This window comes from Pseudophryne corroboree, chromosome 8, assembly GCF_028390025.1.
Source record: "Pseudophryne corroboree isolate aPseCor3 chromosome 8, aPseCor3.hap2, whole genome shotgun sequence".
NCBI lineage: Eukaryota > Metazoa > Chordata > Amphibia > Anura > Myobatrachidae > Pseudophryne > Pseudophryne corroboree.
Window position 1 is genome coordinate 468,599,771 of NC_086451.1, and position 25,850 is coordinate 468,625,620.

The 25,850-nt window shown below is 65.8% G+C and overlaps 1 protein-coding gene across 2 annotated transcripts in view; it reads left to right on the forward strand.

Moving 5' to 3' along the window:
• UTP14A (UTP14A small subunit processome component) overlaps positions 1-25,850 on the forward strand; it is a 109,423-nt gene that overhangs the window by 65,126 nt on the left and 18,447 nt on the right. For both annotated transcript variants that reach the window (XM_063938375.1, XM_063938374.1), the window contains exons 8-10: positions 24,319-24,413; positions 24,712-24,835; positions 24,924-25,001. In XM_063938375.1, the coding sequence (XP_063794445.1) occupies positions 24,319-24,413; positions 24,712-24,835; positions 24,924-25,001 (297 nt within the window). The remainder of the gene's footprint in view (positions 1-24,318; positions 24,414-24,711; positions 24,836-24,923; positions 25,002-25,850) is intronic.

Consider the following 25,850-nt stretch of genomic DNA (forward strand, 5'->3'; position numbering starts at 1 on the left):
ACAGTGTGACTGGAGGGTGCGCAGGAGGGGTCGGTGCAGTGTGACGGGAGGGTGCGCAGGAGGGGTCGGTACAGTGTGACGGGAGGGTGCGCAGGAGGGGTCGGTACAGTGTGACTGGAGGGTGCGCAGGAGGGGTCGGTACAGTGTGACGGGAGGGTGCGCAGGTGGGGTCGGTACAGTGTGACTGGAGGGTGCGCAGGAGGGGTCGGTGCAGTGTGACGGGAGGGTGCGCAGGAGGGGTCGGTACAGTGTGACTGGAAGGTGCGCAGGAGGGGTCGGTACAGTGTGACTGGAGGGTGCGCAGGAGGGGTCGGTACAGTGTGACTGGAGGGTGCGCAGGAGGGGTCGGTACAGTGTGACTGGAGGGTGCGCAGGAGGGGTCGGTACAGTGTGACGGGTGGGTGCGCAGGAGGGGTCGGTACAGTGTGACGGGAGGGTGCGCAGGAGGGGTCGGTACAGTGTGACGGGAGGGTACGCAGGAGGGGTCGGTACAGTGTGACTGGAGGGTGCGCAGGAGGGGTCGGTACAGTGTGACGGGAGGGTGCGCAGGAGGGGTCGGTACAGTGTGACTGGAGGGTGCGCAGGAGGGGTCGGTGCAGTGTGACGGGAGGGTGCGCAGGAGGGGTCGGTACAGTGTGACTGGAAGGTGCGCAGGAGGGGTCGGTACAGTGTGACTGGAGGGTGCGCAGGAGGGGTCGGTACAGTGTGACGGGAGGGTGCGCAGGAGGGGTCGGTACAGTGAGTCTGGGTGGTGCGCAGGAGGGGTCGGTACAGTGTGACGGGAGGGTGCGCAGGAGGGGTCGTACAGTGTGACGGGAGGGTGCGCAGGAGGGGTCGGTACAGTGTGACGGGAGGGTGCGCAGGAGGGGTCGTACAGTGTGACGGGAGTGCGCAGGAGGGGTCGGTGCAGTGTGACGGGAGGGTGCTCAGGAGGGGTCGGTACAGTGTGACGGGAGGGTGCTCAGGAGGGGTCGGTACAGTGTGACTGGAGGGTGCGCAGGAGGGGTCGGTGCAGTGTGACGGGAGGGTGCGCAGGAGGGGTCGGTACAGTGTGACGGGAGGGTGCGCAGGAGGGGTCGGTACAGTGTGACTGGAAGGTGCGCAGGAGGGGTCGGTACAGTGTGACTGGAGGGTGCGCAGGAGGGGTCGGTACAGTGTGACTGGAGGGTGCGCAGGAGGGGTCGGTACAGTGTGACTGGAGGGTGTGCAGGAGGGGCCGGTACAGTGTGACTGGAGGGTGCGCAGGAGGGGTCGGTACAGTGTGACTGGAGGGTGCGCAGGAGGGGTCGGTACAGTGTGACGGGAGGGTGCGCAGGAGGGGTCGGTACAGTGTGACTGGAGGGTGCGCAGGAGGGGTCGGTACAGTGTGACTGGAGGGTGCTCAGGAGGGGTCGGTGCAGTGTGACGGGAGGGTGCTCAGGAGGGGTCGTGCAGTGTGACTGGAGGGTGCGCAGGAGGGGTCGGTACAGTGTGACTGGAGGGTGCTCAGGAGGGGTCGGTACAGTGTGACGGGAGGGTGCGCAGGAGGGGTCGGTACAGTGTGACTGGAGGGTGCTCAGGAGGGGTCGGTACAGTGTGAAGGGAGGGTGTGCAGGAGGGGTCGGTACAGTGTGACGGGAGGGTGTGCAGGAGGGGTCGGTACAGTGTGACGGGAGGGTGCGCAGGAGGGGTCGGTACAGTGTGACGGGTGGGTGCGCAGGAGGGGTCGGTACAGTGTGACGGGAGGGTGCGCAGGAGGGGTCGGTGCAGTGTGACGGGAGGGTGCGCAGGAGGGGTCGGTACAGTGTGACTGGAGGGTGCGCAGGAGAGGTCGGTACAGTGTGACGGGAGGGTGCGCAGGAGGGGTCGGTACAGTGTGACGGGAGGGTGCGCAGGAGGGGTCGGTGCAGTGTGACGGGAGGGTGCGCAGGAGGGGTCGGTGCAGTGTGACGGGAGGGTGCGCAGGAGGGGTCGGTGCAGTGTGACGGGAGGGTGCGCAGGAGGGGTCGGTACAGTGTGACTGGAGGGTGCGCAGGAGGGGTCGGTACAGTGTGACGGGTGGGTGCGCAGGAGGGATCGGTACAGTGACTGGAGGGTGTGTAGGAGGGGTCGGTGCAGTGTGACGGGAGGGTGCGCAGGAGGGGTCGGTACAGTGTGACGGGAGGGTGCGCAGGAGGGGTCGGTACAGTGTGACGGGAGGGTGCGCAGGAGGGGTCGGTACAGTGTGACTGGAGGGTGCGCAGGAGGGGTCGGTGCAGTGTGACGGGAGGGTGCGCAGGAGGGGTCGGTACAGTGTGACGGGAGGGTGCGCAGGAGGGGTCGGTACAGTGTGACGGGAGGGTGCGCAGGAGGGGTCGGTGCAGTGTGACGGGAGGGTGCGCAGGAGGGGTCGGTACAGTGTGACTGGAAGGTGCGCAGGAGGGGTCGGTACAGTGTGACGGGAGGGTGCGCAGGAGGGGTCGGTACAGTGTGACTGGAGGGTGCGCAGGAGGGGTCGGTGCAGTGTGACGGGAGGGTGCGCAGGAGGGGTCGGTACAGTGTGACGGGAGGGTCGGTACAGTGTGACGGGAGGGTGCGCAGGAGGGGTCGGTGCAGTGTGACGGGAGGGTGCGCAGGAGGGGTCGGTGCAGTGTGACGGGAGGGTGCGCAGGAGGGGTCGGTACAGTGTGACGGGTGGGTGCGCAGGAGGGGTCGGTACAGTGTGACTGGAGGGTGTGTAGGAGGGGTCGGTGCAGTGTGACGGGAGGGTGCGCAGGAGGGGTCGGTACAGTGTGACGGGAGGGTGCGCAGGAGGGGTCGGTACAGTGTGACGGGAGGGTGCGCAGGAGGGGTCGGTACAGTGTGACTAGAGGGTGCGCAGGAGGGGTCGGTGCAGTGTGACGGGAGGGTGCGCAGGAGGGGTCGGTACAGTGTGACGGGAGGGTGCGCAGGAGGGGTCGGTACAGTGTGACTGGAGGGTGAGCAGGAGGGGTCGGTGCAGTGTGACTGGAGGGTGCGCAGGAGGGGTCGGTACAGTGTGACTGGAAGGTGCGCAGGAGGGGTCGGTACAGTGTGACGGGAGGGTGCGCAGGAGGGGTCGGTACAGTGTGACTGGAGGGTGCGCAGGAGGGGTCGGTGCAGTGTGACGGGAGGGTGCGCAGGAGGGGTCGGTACAGTGTGACGGGAGGGTGCGCAGGAGGGGTCGGTACAGTGTGACTGGAGGGTGCGCAGGAGGGGTCGGTACAGTGTGACGGGAGGGTGCGCAGGTGGGGTCGGTACAGTGTGACTGGAGGGTGCGCAGGAGGGGTCGGTGCAGTGTGACGGGAGGGTGCGCAGGAGGGGTCGGTACAGTGTGACTGGAAGGTGCGCAGGAGGGGTCGGTACAGTGTGACTGGAGGGTGCGCAGGAGGGGTCGGTACAGTGTGACTGGAGGGTGCGCAGGAGGGGTCGGTACAGTGTGACTGGAGGGTGCGCAGGAGGGGTCGGTACAGTGTGACGGGTGGGTGCGCAGGAGGGGTCGGTACAGTGTGACGGGAGGGTGCGCAGGAGGGGTCGGTACAGTGTGACGGGAGGGTACGCAGGAGGGGTCGGTACAGTGTGACTGGAGGGTGCGCAGGAGGGGTCGGTACAGTGTGACGGGAGGGTGCGCAGGAGGGGTCGGTACAGTGTGACTGGAGGGTGCGCAGGAGGGGTCGGTGCAGTGTGACGGGAGGGTGCGCAGGAGGGGTCGGTACAGTGTGACTGGAAGGTGCGCAGGAGGGGTCGGTACAGTGTGACTGGAGGGTGCGCAGGAGGGGTCGGTACAGTGTGACGGGAGGGTGCGCAGGAGGGGTCGGTACAGTGAGTCTGGGTGGTGCGCAGGAGGGGTCTGTACAGTGTGACGGGAGGGTGCGCAGGAGGGGTCGTACAGTGTGACGGGAGGGTGCGCAGGAGGGGTCGGTACAGTGTGACGGGAGCGTGCGCAGGAGGGGTCGTACAGTGTGACGGGAGGGTGCGCAGGAGGGGTCGGTGCAGTGTGACGGGAGGGTGCTCAGGAGGGGTCGGTACAGTGTGACGGGAGGGTGCTCAGGAGGGGTCGGTACAGTGTGACTGGAGGGTGCGCAGGAGGGGTCGGTGCAGTGTGACGGGAAGGTGCGCAGGAGGGGTCGGTACAGTGTGACGGGAGGGTGCGCAGGAGGGGTCGGTACAGTGTGACTGGAGGGTGCGCAGGAGGGGTCGGTACAGTGTGACTGGAGGGTGCGCAGGAGGGGTCGGTACAGTGTGACTGGAGGGTGCGCAGGAGGGGTCGGTACAGTGTGACTGGAGGGTGTGCAGGAGGGGCCGGTACAGTGTGACTGGAGGGTGCGCAGGAGGGGTCGGTACAGTGTGACTGGAGGGTGCGCAGGAGGGGTCGGTACAGTGTGACGTGAGGGTGCGCAGGAGGGGTCGGTACAGTGTGACTGGAGGGTGCGCAGGAGGGGTCGGTACAGTGTGACTGGAGGGTGCTCAGGAGGGGTCGGTGCAGTGTGACGGGAGGGTGCTCAGGAGGGGTCGTGCAGTGTGACTGGAGGGTGCGCAGGAGGGGTCGGTACAGTGTGACTGGAGGGTGCTCAGGAGGGGTCGGTACAGTGTGACGGGAGGGTGCGCAGGAGGGGTCGGTACAGTGTGACAGGAGGGTGCTCAGGAGGGGTCGGTACAGTGTGACGGGAGGGTGTGCAGGAGGGGTCGGTACAGTGTGACGGGAGGGTGTGCAGGAGGGGTCGGTACAGTGTGACGGGAGGGTGCGCAGGAGGGGTCGGTACAGTGTGACGGGTGGGTGCGCAGGAGGGGTCGGTACAGTGTGACGGGAGGGTGCGCAGGAGGGGTCGGTGCAGTGTGACGGGAGGGTGCGCAGGAGGGGTCGGTACAGTGTGACTGGAGGGTGCGCAGGAGAGGTCGGTACAGTGTGACGGGAGGGTGCGCAGGAGGGGTCGGTACAGTGTGACGGGAGGGTGCGCAGGAGGGGTCGGTGCAGTGTGACGGGAGGGTGCGCAGGAGGGGTCGGTGCAGTGTGACGGGAGGGTGCGCAGGAGGGGTCGGTGCAGTGTGACGGGAGGGTGCGCAGGAGGGGTCGGTGCAGTGTGACGGGAGGGTGCGCAGGAGGGGTCGGTACAGTGTGACTGGAGGGTGCGCAGGAGGGGTCGGTACAGTGTGACGGGTGGGTGCGCAGGAGGGATCGGTACAGTGACTGGAGGGTGTGTAGGAGGGGTCGGTGCAGTGTGACGGGAGGGTGCGCAGGAGGGGTCGGTGCAGTGTGACGGGAGGGTGCGCAGGAGGGGTCGGTACAGTGTGACGGGAGGGTGCGCAGGAGGGGTCGGTACAGTGTGACTGGAGGGTGCGCAGGAGGGGTCGGTGCAGTGTGACGGGAGGGTGCGCAGGAGGGGTCGGTACAGTGTGACGGGAGGGTGCGCAGGAGGGGTCGGTACAGTGTGACTGGAGGGTGCGCAGGAGGGGTCGGTGCAGTGTGACGGGAGGGTGCGCAGGAGGGGTCGGTACAGTGTGACTGGAAGGTGCGCAGGAGGGGTCGGTACAGTGTGACGGGAGGGTGCGCAGGAGGGGTCGGTACAGTGTGACTGGAGGGTGCGCAGGAGGGGTCGGTGCAGTGTGACGGGAGGGTGCGCAGGAGGGGTCGGTACAGTGTGACGGGAGGGTCGGTACAGTGTGACGGGAGGGTGTGCAGGAGGGGCCGGTACAGTGTGACGGGAGGGTGCGCAGGAGGGGTCGGTACAGTGTGACTGGAGGGTGCTCAGGAGGGGTCGGTGCAGTGTGACTGGAGGGTGCTCAGGAGGGGTCGGTGCAGTGTGACTGGAGGGTGCGCAGGAGGGGTCGGTACAGTGTGACTGGAGGGTGCTCAGGAGGGGTCGGTACAGTGTGACGGGAGTGTGCGCAGGAGGGGTCGGTACAGTGTGACGGGAGGGTCGGTACAGTGTGACGGGAGGGTGTGCAGGAGGGGCCGGTACAGTGTGACGGGAGGGTGCGCAGGAGGGGTCGGTACAGTGTGACGGGAGGGTCGGTACAGTGTGACGGGAGGGTGTGCAGGAGGGGCCGGTACAGTGTGACGGGAGGGTGCGCAGGAGGGGTCGGTACAGTGTGACTGGAGGGTGCGTAGGAGGGGTCGGTACAGTGTGACGGGAGGGTGCGCAGGAGGGGTCGGTACAGTGTGACGGGAGGGTGCGCAGGAGGGGTCGGTACAGTGTGACTGGAGGGTGCGCAGGAGGGGTCGGTACAGTGTGACGGGAGGGTGCGCAGGAGGGGTCGGTACAGTGTGACGGGAGGGTGCGCAGGAGGGTCGGTACAGTGTGACTGGAGGGTGCGCAGGAGGGGTCGGTACAGTGTGACTGGAGGGTGCTCAGGAGGGGTCGGTACAGTGTGACTGGAGGGTGCGCAGGAGGGGTCGGTACAGTGTGACGGGAGGGTGCGCAGGAGGGGTCGGTACAGTGTGACGGGAGGGTGCGCAGGAGGGGTCGGTACAGTGTGACTGGAGGGTGCGCAGGAGAGGACGGTACAGTGTGACGGGAGGGTGCGCAGGAGGGGTCGGTGCAGTGTGACTGGAGGGTGCGCAGGAGGGGTCGGTACAGTGTGACGGGAGGGTGCGCAGGAGGGGTCGGTACAGTGTGACGGGAGGGTGCGCAGGAGGGGTCGGTACAGTGTGACGGGAGGGTGCTCAGGAGGGGTCGGTACAGTGTGACGGGAGGGTGCGCAGGAGGGGTCGGTACAGTGTGACGGGAGGGTGCGCAGGAGGGGTCGGTACAGTGTGACTGGAGGGTGCGCAGGAGGGGTCGGTACAGTGTGACTGGAGGGTGCGCAGGAGGGGTCGGTACAGTGTGACGGGAGGGTGCGCAGGAGGGGTCGGTACAGTGTGACGGGAGGGTGCGCAGGAGGGGTCGGTGCAGTGTGACGGGAGGGTGCGCAGGAGGGGTTGGTACAGTGACTGGGGTGTGTGCAGGAGGGGTCGGTACAGTGTGACGGGAGGGTGCGCAGGAGGGGTCGGTACAGTGTGACTGGAGGGTGCGCAGGAGGGGTCGGTACAGTGTGACGGGAGGGTGCGCAGGAGGGGTCGGTACAGTGTGACGGGAGGGTGCGCAGGAGGGGTCGGTACAGTGTGACTGGAGGGTGCGCAGGAGGGGTCGGTACAGTGTGACGGGAGGGTGCGCAGGAGGGGTCGGTACAGTGTGATGGGAGGGTGCGCAGGAGGGGTCGGTACAGTGTGACGGGAGGGTGCGCAGGAGGGGTCGGTACAGTGTGACGGGAGGGTGCGCAGGAGGGGTCGGTACAGTGTGACTGGAGGGTGCGCAGGAGGGGTCGGTACAGTGTGACTGGAGGGTGCGCAGGAGGGGTCGGTGCAGTGTGACGGGAGGGTGCGCATGAGGGGTCGGTGCAGTGTGACGGGAGGGTGCGCAGGAGGGGTCGGTACAGTGTGACGGGAGGGTGCGCAGGAGGGGTCGGTACAGTGTGACGGGAGGGTGCGCAGGAGGGGTCGGTGCAGTGTGACGGGAGGGTGCGCAGGAGGGGTCGGTACAGTGTGACGGGAGGGTGCGCAGGAGGGGTCGGTACAGTGTGACTGGAGGGTGCGCAGGAGGGGTCGGTGCAGTGTGACTGGAGGGTGCGCAGGAGGGGTCGGTACAGTGTGACGGGAGGGTGCGCAGGAGGGGTCGGTACAGTGTGACGGGAGGGTGCGCAGGAGGGGTCGGTACAGTGTGACGGGAGGGTGCGCAGGAGGGGTCGGTACAGTGAGTCTGGGTGGTGCGCAGGAGGGGTCGGTACAGTGTGACGGGTGGGTGCGCAGGAGGGGTCGTACAGTGTGACGGGAGGGTGCGCAAGAGGCGTCGGTACAGTGTGACGGGTGGGTGCGCAGGAGGGGTCGGTACAGTGTGACGGGAGGGTGCGCAGGAGGGGTCGGTACAGTGTGACGGGAGGGTGCGCAGGAGGGGTCGGTACAGTGTGACGGGAGGGTGCGCAGGAGGGGTCGTACAGTGTGACGGGAGGGTGCGCAGGAGGGGTCGTACAGTGTGACTGGAGGGTGTGCAGGAGGGGTCGGTGCAGTGTGACTGGAGGGTGCGCAGGAGGGGTCGGTGCAGTGTGACTGGAGGGTGCTCAGGAGGGGTCGGTACAGTGTGACGGGTGGGTGCGCAGGAGGGGTCGGTACAGTGTGACTGGAGGGTGCGCAGGAGGGGTCGGTGCAGTGTGACTGGAGGGTGCGCAGGAGGGGTCGGTGCAGTGTGACTGGAGGGTGCGCAGGAGGGGTCGGTGCAGTGTGACTGAAGGGTGCGCAGGAGGGGTCGGTACAGTGTGACGGGAGGGTGCGCAGGAGGGGTCGGTACAGTGTGACGGGTGGGTGTGCAGGAGGGGTCGGTACAGTGTGACGGGAGGGTGCGCAGGAGGGGTCGGTGCAGTGTGACGGGATGGTGCGCAGGAGGGGTCGGTACAGTGTGACTGGAGGGTGCGCAGGAGAGGTCGGTACAGTGTGACGGGAGGGTGCGCAGGAGGGGTTGGTACAGTGTGACGGGAGGGTGCGCAGGAGGGGTCGGTGCAGTGTGACGGGAGGGTGCGCAGGAGGGGTCGGTGCAGTGTGACGGGAGGGTGCGCAGGAGGGGTCGGTGCAGTGTGACGGGAGGGTGCGCAGGAGGGGTCGGTACAGTGTGACGGGAGGGTGCGCAGGAGGGGTCGGTACAGTGTGACGGGAGGGTGCGCAGGAGGGGTCGGTACAGTGTGACTGGAGGGTGCGCAGGAGGGGTCGGTGCAGTGTGACGGGAGGGTGCGCAGGAGGGGTCGGTACAGTGTGACTGGAGGGTGCGCAGGAGGGGTCGGTGCAGTGTGACGGGAGGGTGCGCAGGAGGGGTTGGTACAGTGTGAAGGGAGGGTGCGCAGGAGGGGTCGGTACAGTGTGACTGGAGGGTGCGCAGGAGGGGTCGGTACAGTGTGACTGGAGGGTGCGCAGGAGGGGTCGGTACAGTGTGACGGGTGGGTGCGCAGGAGGGGTCGGTACAGTGTGACGGGAGGGTGCGCAGGAGGGGTCGGTACAGTGTGACGGGAGGGTACGCAGGAGGGGTCGGTACAGTGTGACTGGAGGGTGCGCAGGAGGGGTCGGTACAGTGAGTCTGGGTGGTGCGCAGGAGGGGTCGGTACAGTGTGACGGGAGGGTGCGCAGGAGGGGTCGTACAGTGTGACGGGAGGGTGCGCAGGAGGGGTCGGTACAGTGTGACGGGAGGGTGCGCAGGAGGGGTCGGTGCAGTGTGACGGGAGGGTGCTCAGGAGGGGTCGGTACAGTGTGACTGGAGGGTGCGCAGGAGGGGTCGGTGCAGTGTGACGGGAGGGTGCGCAGGAGGGGTCGGTGCAGTGTGACGGGAGGGTGCGCAGGAGGGGTCGGTACAGTGTGACTGGAGGGTGCGCAGGAGGGGTCGTACAGTGTGACTGGAGGGTGCGCAGGAGGGGTCGGTACAGTGTGACTGGAGGGTGCGCAGGAGGGGTCGGTACAGTGTGACGGGAGGGTGCGCAGGAGGGGTCGTACAGTGTGACGGGAGGGTGTGCAGGAGGGGTCGGTGCAGTGTGACTGGAGGGTACGCAGGAGGGGTCGGTACAGTGTGACGGGAGGGTGCGCAGGAGGGGTCGGTACAGTGTGACTGGAGGGTGCGCAGGAGGGGTTGGTACAGTGTGACGGGAGGGTGCGCAGGAGGGGTCGGTACAGTGTGACTGGAGGGTGCTCAGGAGGGGTCGGTACAGTGTGACTGGAGGGTGCGCAGGAGGGGTCGGTGCAGTGTGACGGGAGGGTGCGCAAGAGGGGTCGGTACAGTGTGACTGGAGGGTGCGCAGGAGGGGTCGGTGCAGTGTGACGGGAGGGTGCGCAGGAGGGGTCGGTACAGTGTGACTGGAGGATGCGCAGGAGATGTCGGTGCAGTGTGACTGGAGGGTGCGCAGGAGGGGTCGGTACAGTGTGACTGGAGGGTGCTCAGGAGGGGTCGGTACAGTGTGACGGGAGGGTGCGCAGGAGAGGTCGGTGCAGTGTGACTGGAGGGTGCGCAGGAGGGGTCGGTACAGTGTGACTGGAGGGTGCTCAGGAGGGGTCGGTACAGTGTGACTGGAGGGTGCTCAGGAGGGGTCGGTACAGTGTGACTGGAGGGTGCTCAGGAGGGGTCGGTACAGTGTGACTGGAGGGTGCTCAGGAGGGGTCGGTACAGTGTGACGGGTGGGTGCGCAGGAGGGGTCGGTACAGTGTGACTGGAGGGTGCTCAGGAGGGGTCGGTACAGTGTGACGGGAGGGTGCGCAGGAGGGGTCGGTACAGTGTGACGGGAGGGTGCGCAGGAGGGGTCGGTACAGTGTGACGGGTGGGTGCGCAGGAGGGGTCGGTACAGTGTGACGGGAGGGTGCGCAGGAGGGGTCGGTGCAGTGTGACGGGAGGGTGCGCAGGAGGGGTCGGTACAGTGTGACTGGAGGGTGCGCAGGAGAGGTCGGTACAGTGTGACGGGAGGGTGCGCAGGAGGGGTCGGTACAGTGTGACGGGAGGGTGCGCAGGATGGGTCGGTACAGTGTGACTGGAGGGTGCGCAGGAGGGGTCGGTACAGTGTGACTGGAAGGTGCGCAGGAGGGGTCGGTACAGTGTGACGGGAGGGTGCGCAGGAGGGGTCGGTACAGTGTGACTGGAGGGTGCGCAGGAGGGGTCGGTACAGTGTGACGGGAGGGTGCGCAGGAGGGGTCGGTACAGTGTGACGGGAGGGTGCGCAGGAGGGGTCGGTACAGTGTGACTGGAGGGTGCGCAGGAGGGGTCGGTACAGTGTGACTGGAGGGTGCGCAGGAGGGGTCGGTACAGTGTGACGGGAGGGTGTGCAGGAGGGGTCGGTGCAGTGTGACGGGAGGGTGCGCAGGAGGGGTCGGTACAGTGTGACGGGAGGGTGCGCAGGAGGGGTCGGTACAGTGTGACGGGAGGGTGCGCAGGAGGGGTCGGTACAGTGTGACGGGAGGGTGTGCAGGAGGGGTCGGTGCAGTGTGACGGGAGGGTGCGCAGGAGGGGTTGGTACAGTGTGACGGGAGGGTGCGCAGGAGGGGTCGGTACAGTGTGACTGGAAGGTGCGCAGGAGGGGTCGGTACAGTGTGACGAGGGTGCGCAGGAGGGGTCGGTACAGTGTGACTGGAGGGTGCGCAGGAGCGGTCGGTACAGTGTGACTGGAAGGTGCGCAGGAGGGGTCGGTACAGTGTGACTGGAGGGTGCGCAGGAGGGGTCGGTACAGTGTGACTGGAAGGTGCGCAGGAGGGGTCGGTACAGTGTGACTGGAGGGTGCGCAGGAGGGGTCGGTACAGTGTGACGGGAGGGTGCGCAGGAGGGGTCGGTACAGTGTGACTGGAAGGTGCGCAGGAGGGGTCGGTACAGTGTGACTGGAAGGTGCGCAGGAGGGGTCGGTACAGTGTGACTGGAGGGTGCGCAGGAGGGGTCGGTACAGTGTGACTGGAGGGTGCGCAGGAGGGGTCGGTACAGTGTGACTGGAAGGTGCGCAGGAGGGGTCGGTACAGTGTGACTGGAAGGTGCGCAGGAGGGGTCGGTACAGTGTGACGGGAGGGTGCGCAGGAGGGGTCGGTACAGTGTGACTGGAGGGTGCGCAGGAGGGGTCGGTACAGTGTGACGGGAGGGTGCGCAGGAGGGGTCGGTACAGTGTGACTGGAGGGTGTGCAGGAGGGGTCGGTACAGTGTGACGGGAGGGTGTGCAGGAGGGGTCGGTACAGTGTGACGGGAGGGTGCGCAGGAGGGGTCGGTACAGTGTGACCGGTGGGTGCGCAGGAGGGGTCGGTGCAGTGTGACGGGAGGGTGCGCAGGAGGGGTCGGTGCAGTGTGACGGGAGGGTGCGCAGGAGGGGTCGGTACAGTGTGACGGGAGGGTGCGCAGGAGGGGTCGGTACAGTGTGACGGGAGGGTGCGCAGGAGGGGTCGGTACAGTGTGACTGGAGGGTGCGCAGGAGGGGTCGGTACAGTGTGACGGGAGGGTGCGCAGGAGGGGTCGGTACAGTGTGACTGGAAGGTGCGCAGGAGGGGTCGGTACAGTGTGACTGGAGGGTGCGCAGGAGGGGTCGGTACAGTGTGACTGGAAGGTGCGCAGGAGGGGTCGGTACAGTGTGACGGGAGGGTGCGCAGGAGGGGTCGGTACAGTGTGACTGGAGGGTGCGTAGGAGGGGTCGGTACAGTGTGACGGGAGGGTGTGCAGGAGGGGTCGGTACAGTGTGACTGGAGGGTGTGCAGGAGGGGTCGGTACAGTGTGACTGGAGGGTGCGTAGGAGGGGTCGGTACAGTGTGACTGGAGGGTGCGTAGGAGGGGTCGGTACAGTGTGACTGGAAGGTGCGCAGGAGGGGTCGGTACAGTGTGACTGGAAGGTGCGCAGGAGGGGTCGGTACAGTGTGACGGGAGGGTGTGCAGGAGGGGTCGGTACAGTGTGACTGGAGGGTGCGTAGGAGGGGTCGGTACAGTGTGACTGGAGGGTGCGTAGGAGGGGTCGGTACAGTGTGACTGGAAGGTGCGCAGGAGGGGTCGGTACAGTGTGACGGGAGGGTGCGCAGGAGGGGTCGTACAGTGTGACGGGAGGGTGTGCAGGAGGGGTCGGTACAGTGTGACTGGAGGGTGCGTAGGAGGGGTCGGTACAGTGTGACTGGAGGGTGCGTAGGAGGGGTCGGTACAGTGTGACTGGAAGGTGCGCAGGAGGGGTCGGTACAGTGTGACTGGAGGGTGCGCAGGAGGGGTCGGTACAGTGTGACTGGAGGGTGCGCAGGAGGGGTCGGTACAGTGTGACGGGAGGGTGCGCAGGAGGGGTCGGTACAGTGTGACTGGAGGGTGCGCAGGAGGGGTCGGTACAGTGTGACTGGAGGGTGCGCAGGAGGGGTCGGTACAGTGTGACGGGAGGGTGCGCAGGAGGGGTCGGTACAGTGTGACGGGAGGGTGCGCAGGAGGGGTCGGTACAGTGACTGGAAGGTGCGCAGGAGGGGTCGGTACAGTGTGACTGGAAGGTGCGCAGGAGGGGTCGGTACAGTGTGACTGGAAGGTGCGCAGGAGGGGTCGGTACAGTGTGACGGGAGGGTGCGCAGGAGGGGTCGGTACAGTGTGACGGGAGGGTGCGCAGGAGGGGTCGGTACAGTGTGACTGGAGGGTGCGCAGGAGGGGTCGGTACAGTGTGACTGGAGGGTGCGCAGGAGGGGTCGGTACAGTGTGACGGGTGGGTGCGCAGGAGGGGTCGGTACAGTGTGACGGGAGGGTGCGCAGGAGGGGTCGGTACAGTGTGACGGGAGGGTACGCAGGAGGGGTCGGTACAGTGTGACTGGAGGGTGCGCAGGAGGGGTCGGTACAGTGTGACTGGAAGGTGCGCAGGAGGGGTCGGTACAGTGTGACTGGAAGGTGCGCAGGAGGGGTCGGTACAGTGACGGGAGGGTGCGCAGGAGGGGTCGGTGCAGTGTGACGGGAGGGTGCTCAGGAGGGGTCGGTGCAGTGTGACTGGAGGGTGCGCAGGAGGGGTCGGTACAGTGTGACTGGAGGGTGCGCAGGAGGGGTCGGTGCAGTGTGACGGGAGGGTGCTCAGGAGGGGTCGGTGCAGTGTGACTGGTGGGTGCGCAGGAGGGGTCGGTGCAGTGTGACGGGAGGGTGCGCAGGAGGGGTCGGTGCAGTGTGACTGGACGGTGCGCAGGAGGGGTCGGTACAGTGTGACTGGAAGGTGCGCAGGAGGGGTCGGTACAGTGTGACTGGAGGGTGCGCAGGAGGGGTCGGTACAGTGTGACGGGAGGGTGCGCAGGAGGGGTCGGTACAGTGTGACGGGAGGGTGCGCAGGAGGGGTCGGTACAGTGTGACTGGAAGGTGCGCAGGAGGGGTCGGTACAGTGTGACTGGAGGGTGCGCAGGAGGGGTCGGTACAGTGTGACGGGAGGGTACGCAGGAGGGGTCGGTACAGTGTGACTGGAGGGTGCGCAGGAGGGGTCGGTACAGTGTGACGGGAGGGTGCGCAGGAGGGGTCGGTACAGTGTGACTGGAGGGTGCGCAGGAGGGGTCGGTGCAATGTGACGGGAGGGTGCGCAGGAGGGGTCGGTACAGTGTGACTGGAAGGTGCGCAGGAGGGGTCGGTACAGTGTGACTGGAGGGTGCGCAGGAGGGGTCGGTACAGTGTGACGGGAGGGTGCGCAGGAGTGGTCGGTACAGTGTGACTGGAGGGTGCGCAGGAGGGGTCGGTACAGTGTGACGGGAGGGTGCGCAGGAGGGGTCGGTACAGTGTGACGGGAGGGTGCGCAGGAGGGGTCGGTACAGTGTGACTGGAGGGTGCGCAGGAGGGGTCGGTGCAGTGTGACGGGAGGGTGCTCAGGAGGGGTCGGTGCAGTGTGACTGGAGGGTGCGCAGGAGGGGTCGGTGCAGTGTGATGGGAGGGTGCGCAGGAGGGGTCGGTACAGTGTGACGGGAAGGTGCGCAGGAGGGCGGTACAGTGTGACGGGAGGGTGCGCAGGAGGGGTCGGTGCAGTGTGACTGGAGGGTGCGCAGGAGGGGTCGGTACAGTGTGACTGGAGGGTGCGCAGGAGGAGTCGGTGCAGTGACGGGAGGGTGCGCAGGAGGGGTCGGTACAGTGTGACTGGAGGGTGCGCAGGAGGGGTCGGTGCAGTGACGGGAGGGTGCGCAGGAGGGGTCGGTACAGTGTGACTGGAGGGTGCGCAGGAGGGGTCGGTGCAGTGACGGGAGGGTGCGCAGGAGGGGTCGGTACAGTGTGACGGGAGGGTGCGCAGGAGGGGTCGGTACAGTGTGACTGGAGGGTGCGCAGGAGGGGTCGGTACAGTGTGACTGGAGGGTGCGCAGAAGGGGTCGGTACAGTGTGACGGGAGGGTGCGCAGGAGGGGTCGGTGCAGTGACGGGAGGGTGCGCAGGAGGGGTCGGTGCAGTGTGACGGGAGGGTGCTCAGGAGGGGTCGGTGCAGTGTGACTGGTGGGTGCGCAGGAGGGGTCGGTACAGTGTGACAGGAGGGTGCGCAGGAGGGGTCGGTACAGTGTGACTGGGGTGTGTGCAGGAGGGGTCGGTACAGTGTGACTGGAGGGTGCGCAGGAGGGGTCGGTACAGTGTGACTGGAGGGTGCGCAGGAGGGGTCGGTACAGTGTGACGGGTGGGTGCGCAGGAGGGGTCGGTACAGTGTGACGGGAGGGTGCGCAGGAGGGGTCGGTACAGTGTGACGGGAGGGTACGCAGGAGGGGTCGGTACAGTGTGACTGGAGGGTGCGCAGGAGGGGTCGGTACAGTGTGACGGGAGGGTGCGCAGGAGGGGTCGGTACAGTGTGACTGGAGGGTGCGCAGGAGGGGTCGGTACAGTGTGACTGGAGGGTGCGCAGGAGGAGTCGGTACAGTGACTGGAGGGTGCGCAGGAGGGGTCGGTACAGTGACTGGAGGGTGCGCAGGAGGGGTCGGTACAGTGTGACTGGAAGGTGCGCAGGAGGGGTCGGTACAGTGTGACTGGAAGGTGCGCAGGAGGGGTCGGTGCAGTGTGACGGGAGGGTGCGCAGGAGGGGTCGGTACAGTGTGACTGGAAGGTGCGCAGGAGGGGTCGGTACAGTGTGACTGGAGGGTGCGCAGGAGGGGTCGGTACAGTGTGACGGGAGGGTGCGCAGGAGGGGTCGGTACAGTGTGACTGGAGGGTGCGCAGGAGGGGTCGGTACAGTGTGACGGGAGGGTGCGCAGGAGGGGTCGGTACAGTGTGACTGGAAGGTGCGCAGGAGGGGTCGGTACAGTGTGACTGGAGGGTGCGCAGGAGGGGTCGGTACAGTGTGACTGGAGGGTGCGCAGGAGGGGTCGGTACAGTGTGACGGGAGGGTGCGCAGGAGGGGTCGGTACAGTGTGACTGGAGGGTGCGCAGGAGGGGTCGGTACAGTGTGACTGGAGGGTGCGCAGGAGGGGTCGGTACAGTGTGACGGGAGGGTGCGCAGGAGGGGTCGGTACAGTGTGACGGGAGGGTGCGCAGGAGGGGTCGGTACAGTGTGACTGGAAGGTGCGCAGGAGGGGTCGGTACAGTGTGACTGGAAGGTGCGCAGGAGGGGTCGGTACAGTGTGACTGGAAGGTGCGCAGGAGGGGTCGGTACAGTGTGACGGGAGGGTGCGCAGGAGGGGTCGGTACAGTGTGACTGGAGGGTGCGCAGGAGGGGTCGGTGCAGTGTGACTGGAGGGTGCGCAGGAGGGGTCGGTGCAGTGTGACGGGAGGGTGCTCAAGAGGGGTCGGTGCAGTGCGACTGGAGGGTGCGCAGGAGGGGTCGGTACAGTGTGACTGGAGGGTGCGCAGGAGGGGTCGGTGCAGTGTGACTGGAGGGTGCGCAGGAGGGGTCGGTGCAGTGTGACGGGAGGGTGCTCAAGAGGGGTCGGTGCAGTGTGACTGGAGGGTGTGCAGGAGGGGTCGGTACAGTGTGACGGGTGGGTGCGCAGGAGGGGTCGGTACAGTGTGACGGGAGGGTGCGCAGGAGGGGTCGGTACAGTGTGACGGGAGGGTGCGCAGGAGGGGCCGGTACAGTGTGACGGGAGGGTGCGCAGGAGGGGTCGGTGCAGTGTGACTGGAGGGTGCGCAGGAGGGGTCGGTGCAGTGTGACGGGAGGGTGCGCAGGAGGGGTCGGTACAGTGTGACGGGAGGGTGCGCAGGAGGGGTCGGTACAGTGTGACGGGTGGGTGCGCAGGAGGGGTCAGTACAGTGTGACGGGAGGGTGCGCAGGAGGTGTCGGTACAGTGTGACGGGAGGGTGCGCAGGAGGTGTTGGTACAGTGTGACTGGAGGGTGCGCAGGAGGGGTCGGTACAGTGTGACGGGAGGGTGCGCAGGAGGGGTCGGTACAGTGTGACGGGAGGGTGCGCAGGAGGGGTCGGTACAGTGTGACGGGAGGGTGCGCAGGAGGGGTCGGTACAGTGTGACGGGAGGGTGCGCAGGAGGGGTCGGTACAGTGAGACGGGAGGGTGCGCAGGAGGGGTCGGTACAGTGTGACGGGAGGGTGCGCAGGAGGGGTCGGTACAGTGTGACGGGAGGGTGCGCAGGAGGGGTCGGTACAGTGTGACCGGAGGGTGCGCAGGAGGGGTCGGTACAGTGTGACTGGAGGGTGCGCAGGAGGGGCCGGTACAGTGTGGCTGGAGGGTGCGCAGGAGGGGTCGGTGCAGTGTGACGGGAGGGTGCTCAGGAGGGGTCGGTACAGTGTGACGGGAGGGTCGGTACAGTGTGACGGGAGGGTGTGCAGGAGGGGCCGGTACAGTGTGACGGGAGGGTGCACAGGAGGGGTCGGTACAGTGTGACGGGAGGGTCGGTACAGTGTGACGGGAGGGTGTGCAGGAGGGGCCGGTACAGTGTGACGGGAGGGTGCGCAGGAGGGGTCGGTACAGTGTGACGGGAGGGTCGGTACAGTGTGACGGGAGGGTGTGCAGGAGGGGCCGGTACAGTGTGACGGGAGGGTGCGCAGGAGGGGTCGGTACAGTGTGACGGGAGGGTGCGCAGGAGGGGTCGGTACAGTGTGACAGGAGGGTGCGCAGGAGGGGTCGGTACAGTGTGACGGGAGGGTGCGCAGGAGGGGTCGGTACAGTGTGACGGAAGGGTGCGCAGGAGGGGTCGGTACAGTGTGACTGGAGGGTGCGCAGGAGGGGCCGGTACAGTGTGGCTGGAGGGTGCGCAGGAGGGGTCGGTGCAGTGTGACGGGAGGGTGCGCAGGAGGGGTCGGTACAGTGTGACGGGAGGGTGCGCAGGAGGGGTCGGTACAGTGTGACGGGAGGGTGCGCAGGAGGGGTCGGTACAGTGTGACGGGAGGGTGCGCAGGAGGGGTCGGTACAGTGTGACGGGAGGGTCGGTACAGTGTGACGGGAGGGTGTGCAGGAGGGGCCGGTACAGTGTGACGGGAGGGTGCGCAGGAGGGGCCGGTACAGTGTGGCTGGAGGGTGCGCAGGAGGGGTCGGTGCAGTGTGACGGGAGGGTGCGCAGGAGGGGTCGGTACAGTGTGACGGGAGGGTCGGTACAGTGTGACGGGAGGGTGTGCAGGAGGGGCCGGTACAGTGTGACGGGAGGGTGCGCAGGAGGGGCCGGTACAGTGTGACGGGAGGGTGCGCAGGAGGGGCCGGTACAGTGTGACGGGAGGGTGCGCAGGAGGGGTCGGTATAGTGTGACGGGTGGGTGCGCAGGAGGGGTCGGTACAGTGTGACTGGAGGGTGCGCAGGAGGGGTCGGTACAGTGTGACTGGAGGGTGCGTAGGAGGGGTCGGTACAGTGTGACGGGAGGGTGCGCAGGAGGTGTTGGTACAGTGTGACGGGTGGGTGCGCAGGAGGGGTCGGTACAGTGTGACGGGAGGGTGCGCAGGAGGGGTCGGTACAGTGTGACGGGAGGGTGCGCAGGAGGGGTCGGTACAGTGTGACGGGTGGGTGCGCAGGAGGGGTCGGTACAGTGTGACTGGAGGGTGCGCAGGAGGGGTCGGTACAGTGTGACGGGAGGGTGTGCAGGAGGGGCCGGTACAGTGTGACGGGAGGGTGTGCAGGAAGGGGTCGGTGCAGTGTGACGGGAGGGTGCGCAGGAGGGGTCGGTACAGTGTGACGGGAGGGTGCGCAGGAGGGGTTGGTACAGTGTGACGGGTGGGTGCGCAGGAGGGGTCGGTACAGTGTGACGGGAGGGTGCGCAGGAGGTGTTGGTACAGTGTGACGGGTGGGTGCGCAGGAGGGGTCGGTACAGTGTGACGGGAGGGTGCGCAGGAGGTGTCGGTACAGTGTGACGGGAGGGTGCGCAGGAGGGGTCGGTACAGTGTGACGGGAGGGTGCGCAGGAGGGGTCGGTACAGTGTGACGGGAGGGTGCGCAGGAGGGGTCGGTACAGTGTGACGGGAGGGTGCGCAGGAGGGGTCGGTACAGTGTGACGGGAGGGTGCGCAGGAGGGGTCGGTACAGTGTGACGGGAGGGTGCGCAGGAGGGGTCGGTACAGTGTGACGGGAGGGTGCGCAGGAGGGGTCGGTACAGTGTGACGGGAGGGTCGGTACAGTGTGACGGGAGGGTGTGCAGGAGGGGCCGGTACAGTGTGACGGGAGGGTGCGCAGGAGGGGCCGGTACAGTGTGACGGGAGGGTACGCAGGAGGGGCCGGGACGGGAGGGTGCGCAGGAGGGGTCGGTATAGTGTGACGGGTGGGTGCGCAGGAGGGGTCGGTTTCAGTGTGACTGGAGGGTGCGCAGGAGGGGTCGGTACAGTGTGACTGGAGGGTGCGTAGGAGGGGTCGGTACAGTGTGACGGGAGGGTGCGCAGGAGGTGTTGGTACAGTGTGACGGGTGGGTGCGCAGGAGGGGTCGGTACAGTGTGACGGGAGGGTGCGCAGGAGGGGTCGGTACAGTGTGACGGGAGGGTGCGCAGGAGGGGTCGGTACAGTGTGACGGGTGGGTGCGCAGGAGGGGTCGGTACAGTGTGACGGGAGGGTGCGCAGGAGGGGTCGGTACAGTGTGACGGGAGGGTGTGCAGGAGGGGCCGGTACAGTGTGACGGGAGGGTGTGCAGGAAGGGGTCGGTGCAGTGTGACGGGAGGGTGCGCAGGAGGGGTCGGTACAGTGTGACGGGAGGGTGCGCAGGAGGGGTCGGTACAGTGTGACGGGAGGGTGCGCAGGAGGGGTTGGTACAGTGTGACGGGTGGGTGCGCAGGAGGGGTCGGTACAGTGTGACGGGAGGGTGCGCAGGAGGTGTTGGTACAGTGTGACGGGTGGGTGCGCAGGAGGGGTCGGTACAGTGTGACGGGAGGGTGCGCAGGAGGGGTCGGTACAGTGTGACGGGAGGGTGCGCAGGAGGGGTCGGTACAGTGTGACGGGAGGGTGCGCAGGAGGGGTCGGTACAGTGACGGGAGGGTGCGCAGGAGGGGTCGGTACAGTGTGACGGGAGGGTGCGCAGGAGGGGTCGGTACAGTGTGACGGGAGGGTGCGCAGGAGGGGTCGGTACAGTGTGACGGGAGGGTGCGCAGGAGGGGTCGGTACAGTGTGACGGGAGGGTGCGCAGGAGGGGTCTGTACAGTGTGACGGGAGGGTGCGCAGGAGGGGTCGGTACAGTGTGACTGGAGGGTGCACAGGAGGGGCCGGTACAGTGTGGCTGGAGGGTGCGCAGGAGGGGTCGGTGCAGTGTGACGGGAGGGTGCGCAGGAGGGGTCGGTACAGTGTGACGGGAGGGTCGGTACAGTGTGACGGGAGGGTGTGCAGGAGGGGCCGGTACAGTGTGACGGGAGGGTGCGCAGGAGGGGTCGGTACAGTGTGACGGGAGGGTCGGTACAGTGTGACGGGAGGGTGTGCAGGAGGGGCCGGTACAGTGTGACGGGAGGGTGCGCAGGAGGGGTCGGTACAGTGTGACGGGAGGGTCGGTACAGTGTGACGGGAGGGTGTGCAGGAGGGGCCGGTACAGTGTGACGGGAGGGTGCGCAGGAGGGGTCGGTACAGTGTGACGGGAGGGTGCGCAGGAGGGGTCGGTACAGTGTGACGGGAGGGTGCGCAGGAGGGGTCGGTACAGTGTGACGGGAGGGTGCGCAGGAGGGGTCGGTACAGTGTGACGGGAGGGTGCGCAAGAGGGGTCGGTACAGTGTGACTGGAGGGTGCACAGGAGGGGCCGGTACAGTGTGACGGGAGGGTCGGTACAGTGTGACGGGAGGGTGTGCAGGAGGGGCCGGTACAGTGTGACGGGAGGGTGCGCAGGAGGGGTCGGTACAGTGTGACGGGAGGGTGCGCAGGAGGGGTCGGTACAGTGTGACTGGAAGGTGCGCAGGAGGGGCCGGTACAATGTGACGGGAGGGTGCGCAGGAGGGGCCGGTACAATGTGACGGGAGGGTGCGCAGGAGGGGCCGGTACAGTGTGACGGGAGGGTGCGCAGGAGGGGTCGGTATAGTGTGACGGGTGGGTGCGCAGGAGGGGTCGGTACAGTGTGACTGGAGGGTGCGCAGGAGGGGTCGGTATAGTGTGACGGGTGGGTGCGCAGGAGGGGTCGGTACAGTGTGACGGGAGGGTGCGCAGGAGGGGTCGGTATAGTGTGACGGGTGGGTGCGCAGGAGGGGTCGGTACAGTGTGACGGGAGGGTGCGCAGGAGGGGTCGGTACAGTGTGACGGGAGGGTGCGCAGGAGGGGTCGGTACAGTGTGACGGGAGGGTCGGTACAGTGTGACGGGAGGGTGTGCAGGAGGGGCCGGTACAGTGTGACGGGAGGGTGCGCAGGAGGGGTCGGTACAGTGTGACGGGAGGGTGTGCAGGAGGGGCCGGTACAGTGTGACGGGAGGGTGCGCAGGAGGGGTCGGTACAGTGTGACGGGAGGGTGCGCAGGAGGAGTCGGTACAGTGTGACTGGAGGGTGCGCAGGAGGGGCCGGTACAGTGTGACGGGAGGGTCGGTACAGTGTGACGGGAGGGTGTGCAGGAGGGGCCGGTACAGTGTGACGGGAGGGTGCGCAGGAGGGGTCGGTACAGTGTGACGGGAGGGTGCGCAGGAGGGGTCGGTACAGTGTGACTGGAAGGTGCGCAGGAGGGGCCGGTACAATGTGACGGGAGGGTGCGCAGGAGGGGCCGGTACAGTGTGACGGGAGGGTGCGCAGGAGGGGTCGGTATAGTGTGACGGGAGGGTCGGTACAGTGTGACGGGAGGGTGTGCAGGAGGGGCCGGTACAGTGTGACGGGAGGGTGTGCAGGAGGGGCCGGTACAGTGTGACGGGAGGGTGCGCAGGAGGGGTCGGTACAGTGTGACGGGAGGGTGCGCAGGAGGGGTCGGTACAGTGTGACTGGAAGGTGCGCAGGAGGGGCCGGTACAATGTGACGGGAGGGTGCGCAGGAGGGGCCGGTACAGTGTGACGGGAGGGTGCGCAGGAGGGGTCGGTATAGTGTGACGGGTGGGTGCGCAGGAGGGGTCGGTACAGTGTGACTGGAGGGTGCGCAGGAGGGGTCGGTATAGTGTGACGGGTGGGTGCGCAGGAGGGGTCGGTACAGTGTGACGGGAGGGTGCGCAGGAGGGGTCGGTATAGTGTGACGGGTGGGTGCGCAGGAGGGGTCGGTACAGTGTGACGGGAGGGTGCGCAGGAGGGGTCGGTACAGTGTGACGGGAGGGTGCGCAGGAGGGGCCGGTACAGTGTGACGGGATGGTGCGCAGGAGGGGTCGGTGCAGTGTGACGGGAGGGTGCGCAGGAGGGGTCGGTACAGTGTGACGGGAGGGTGCGCAGGAGGGGTCGGTACAGTGTGACGGGAGGGTGCGCAGGAGGGGTCGGTACAGTGTGACGGGAGGGTGCTCAGGAGGGGTCGGTACAGTGTGACGGGAGGGTGCGCAGGAGGGGTCGGTACAGTGTGACGGGAGGGTGCGCAGGAGGGGTCGGTACAGTGTGACTGGAAGGTGCGCAGGAGGGGCCGGTACAATGTGACGGGAGGGTGCGCAGGAGGGGCCGGTACAGTGTGACGGGAGGGTGCGCAGGAGGGGTCGGTATAGTGTGACGGGTGGGTGCGCAGGAGGGGTCGGTACAGTGTGACTGGAGGGTGCGCAGGAGGGGTCGGTACAGTGTGACGGGTGGGTGCGCAGGAGGGGTCGGTACAGTGTGACCGGAGGGTGCGCAGGAGGGGTCGGTACAATGTGACGGGAGGGTGCGCAGGAGGGGCCGGTACAGTGTGACGGGAGGGTGCGCAGGAGGGGTCGGTATAGTGTGACGGGTGGGTGCGCAGGAGGGGTCGGTACAGTGTGACTGGAGGGTGCGCAGGAGGGGTCGGTATAGTGTGACGGGTGGGTGCGCAGGAGGGGTCGGTACAGTGTGACGGGAGGGTGCGCAGGAGGGGTCGGTATAGTGTGACGGGTGGGTGCGCAGGAGGGGTCGGTACAGTGTGACGGGAGGGTGTGCAGGAGGGGCCGGTACAGTGTGACTGGAGGGTGCGCAGGAGGGGTCGGTACAGTGTGACTGTAGGGTGCGCAGGAGGGGTCGGTACAGTGTGACGGGAGGGTGCGCAGGAGGGGTCGGTACAGTGTGACGGGAGGGTGCGCAGGAGGGGTCGGTATAGTGTGACGGGTGGGTGCGCAGGAGGGGTCGGTACAGTGTGACGGGAGGGTGCGCAGGAGGGGTCGGTACAGTGTGACGGGAGGGTGCGCAGGAGGGGTCGGTATAGTGTGACGGGTGGGTGCGCAGGAGGGGTCGGTACAGTGTGACGGGAGGGTGTGCAGGAGGGGCCGGTACAGTGTGACGGGAGGGTGCGCAGGAGGGGTCGGTACAGTGTGACGGGAGGGTCGGTACAGTGTGACGGGAGGGTGTGCAGGAGGGGCCGGTACAGTGTGACGGGAGGGTGCGCAGGAGGGGTCGGTACAGTGTGACGGGAGGGTGCGCAGGAGGGGTCGGTACAGTGTGACGGGAGGGTGCGCAGGAGGGGTCGGTACAGTGTGACGGGTGGGTGCGCAGGAGGGGTCGGTACAGTGTGACGGGAGGGTGCGCAGGAGGGGTCGGTATAGTGTGACGGGTGGGTGCGCAGGAGGGGTCGGTACAGTGTGACGGGAGGGTGCGCAGGAGGGGTCGGTATAGTGTGACGGGTGGGTGCGCAGGAGGGGTCGGTACAGTGTGACGGGAGGGTGCGCAGGAGGGGTCGGTACAGTGTGACGGGAGGGTGCGCAGGAGGGGTCGGTATAGTGTGACGGGTGGGTGCGCAGGAGGGGTCGGTACAGTGTGACGGGAGGGTCGGTACAGTGTGACGGGAGGGTGTGCAGGAGGGGCCGGTACAGTGTGACGGGAGGGTGCGCAGGAGGGGTCGGTACAGTGTGACGGGAGGGTCGGTACAGTGTGACGGGAGGGTGTGCAGGAGGGGCCGGTACAGTGTGACGGGAGGGTGCGCAGGAGGGGTCGGTACAGTGTGACGGGAGGGTCGGTACAGTGTGACGGGAGGGTGTGCAGGAGGGGCCGGTACAGTGTGACGGGAGGGTGTGCAGGAGGGGCCGGTACAGTGTGACGGGAGGGTGCGCAGGAGGGGTCGGTACAGTGTGACGGGAGGGTGCGCAGGAGGGGTCGGTACAGTGTGACTGGAAGGTGCGCAGGAGGGGCCGGTACAATGTGACGGGAGGGTGCGCAGGAGGGGCCGGTACAGTGTGACGGGAGGGTGCGCAGGAGGGGTCGGTACAGTGTGACGGGAGGGTGCGCAGGAGGGGTCGGTACAGTGTGACTGGAAGGTGCGCAGGAGGGGCCGGTACAGTGTGACGGGAGGGTGCGCAGGAGGGGTCGGTATAGTGTGACGGGTGGGTGCGCAGGAGGGGTCGGTAGAGGACGCACAGGAGGAAGCTGGCACAGTGTATCTGGAGACTGGTATACATTTATATACGTTTCTTCCATTATAAAGCGCTAGTATGTGGGGGGATGGGTGTATTTTGTATACAGATTACAGATTATTTTCCTGTGCAGGCTACACTTCGTCGGGCAGAGCTCCAGAAAGCCAGAGCACTGCAGTCCTACTATGAGGCCAAAGCCCGGAGGGAAAGGAAGATCAAAAGCAAGAAGTAAGATGTATTTTATTTTATTCCTGTGAGGACGCAGACTGCGCTGGGAGGGGTGTATTGCGTTCTCGCACTGACTGAGGAGTGTACAGATTAGGGTGCACTGTACATGGCACAGCGGGAATAGTAGAGTCTTCTCTCATCCTCTATGTAGGTGCTCCCAGTGGTTTATGGCAGTGACTGATCCCTATTATAATCCCCATTATTTCAGGGCTGTTCTGTATTAGTCTGTATTGGTGAGGTTCCTGGACTATCCCATGCAATGTCTATCTTCTTATTACTCTGTCTATCCACGTTCTAGGTACCACCGGCTGCTGAAGAAGAGCAAGCAGAAGGAGGCGTTGAAAGCGTTTGAGGAGCTCAGGAAGAGTAATCCAGAAGCCGCTCTGGAGGAACTGAATAAACTGGAGAGAGCCAGAATGGAGGTGACTGAGGAGCCGAGAACCCGGATCTCTCTCTTCCTCTGACGCCGGAGCTGTGTGGCCTAACTAATAAACGTTCTCCATTCCACAGGAGCGAATGTCTCTGAAGCATCAGAACAGCGGAAAATGGGCCAAATCTAAAGCCATTATGGCAAAATATGACGAGGAGGTGAGTGTCCGCTCTGGGATTTCAGCAAGTTATCCATGGGAACAGCTCTGAAAGCCGGAGCACAACCGACAAATTATAAGTGTTAGTTATAGGAACCAATCAGGCAGTGGCTTTCAATAATCAGAGGATGTTATAGGGACCAATCAGACGAGCAGCAGGAGCTGTCTCTGTAACGCACAGATGTGTTCAGTGGCGGAAGACTGTCGGGTTTCTTAGTTTGGTTCTAGATCGGTCTGTGGACTCTGACCGTCTTCTTATATCAGTAGCTTGGGGATTTTGTACATATTTTGATCAAAACATTTAAGCTTGCAGCCCGTCTTCACGGGACCCCAGATCTCTGTCGGGTTTCTTAGTTTGGTGTCTGTGGACTCTGACCGTCTTTTTATACCAGTAGCATGGGGATTTTGTACATATTTTGTTCAAAACATTTAAGCTTGCAGCCCGCCTTCACGGGACCCCAGATCTCTGTCGGGTTTCTTAGTTTGGTGTCTGTGGACTCTGACCGTCTTCTTATATCAGTAGCATGGGGATTTTGTACATATTTTGTTCAAAACATTTAAGCTTGCAGCCCGCCTTCACGGGACCCCAGATCTCTGTCGGGTTTCTTAGTTTGGTGTCTGTGGACTCTGACCGTCTTATTATACCAGTAGCATGGGGATTTTGTACATATTTCTTTTTCATCCACTAGGGGTCACTGGAGTACTCTTGGGATATGGGCGGCGTAGCAGAACAAAGGCACTGAATATTTAAATTTAGAACTCTCCACCCCTCCATATCCCTAGAGTACCTCAGTGTACGAACCCAGTGTTTTTTCTGTGCTCAAAGCACTAACATCGGCTTGTGGGATTC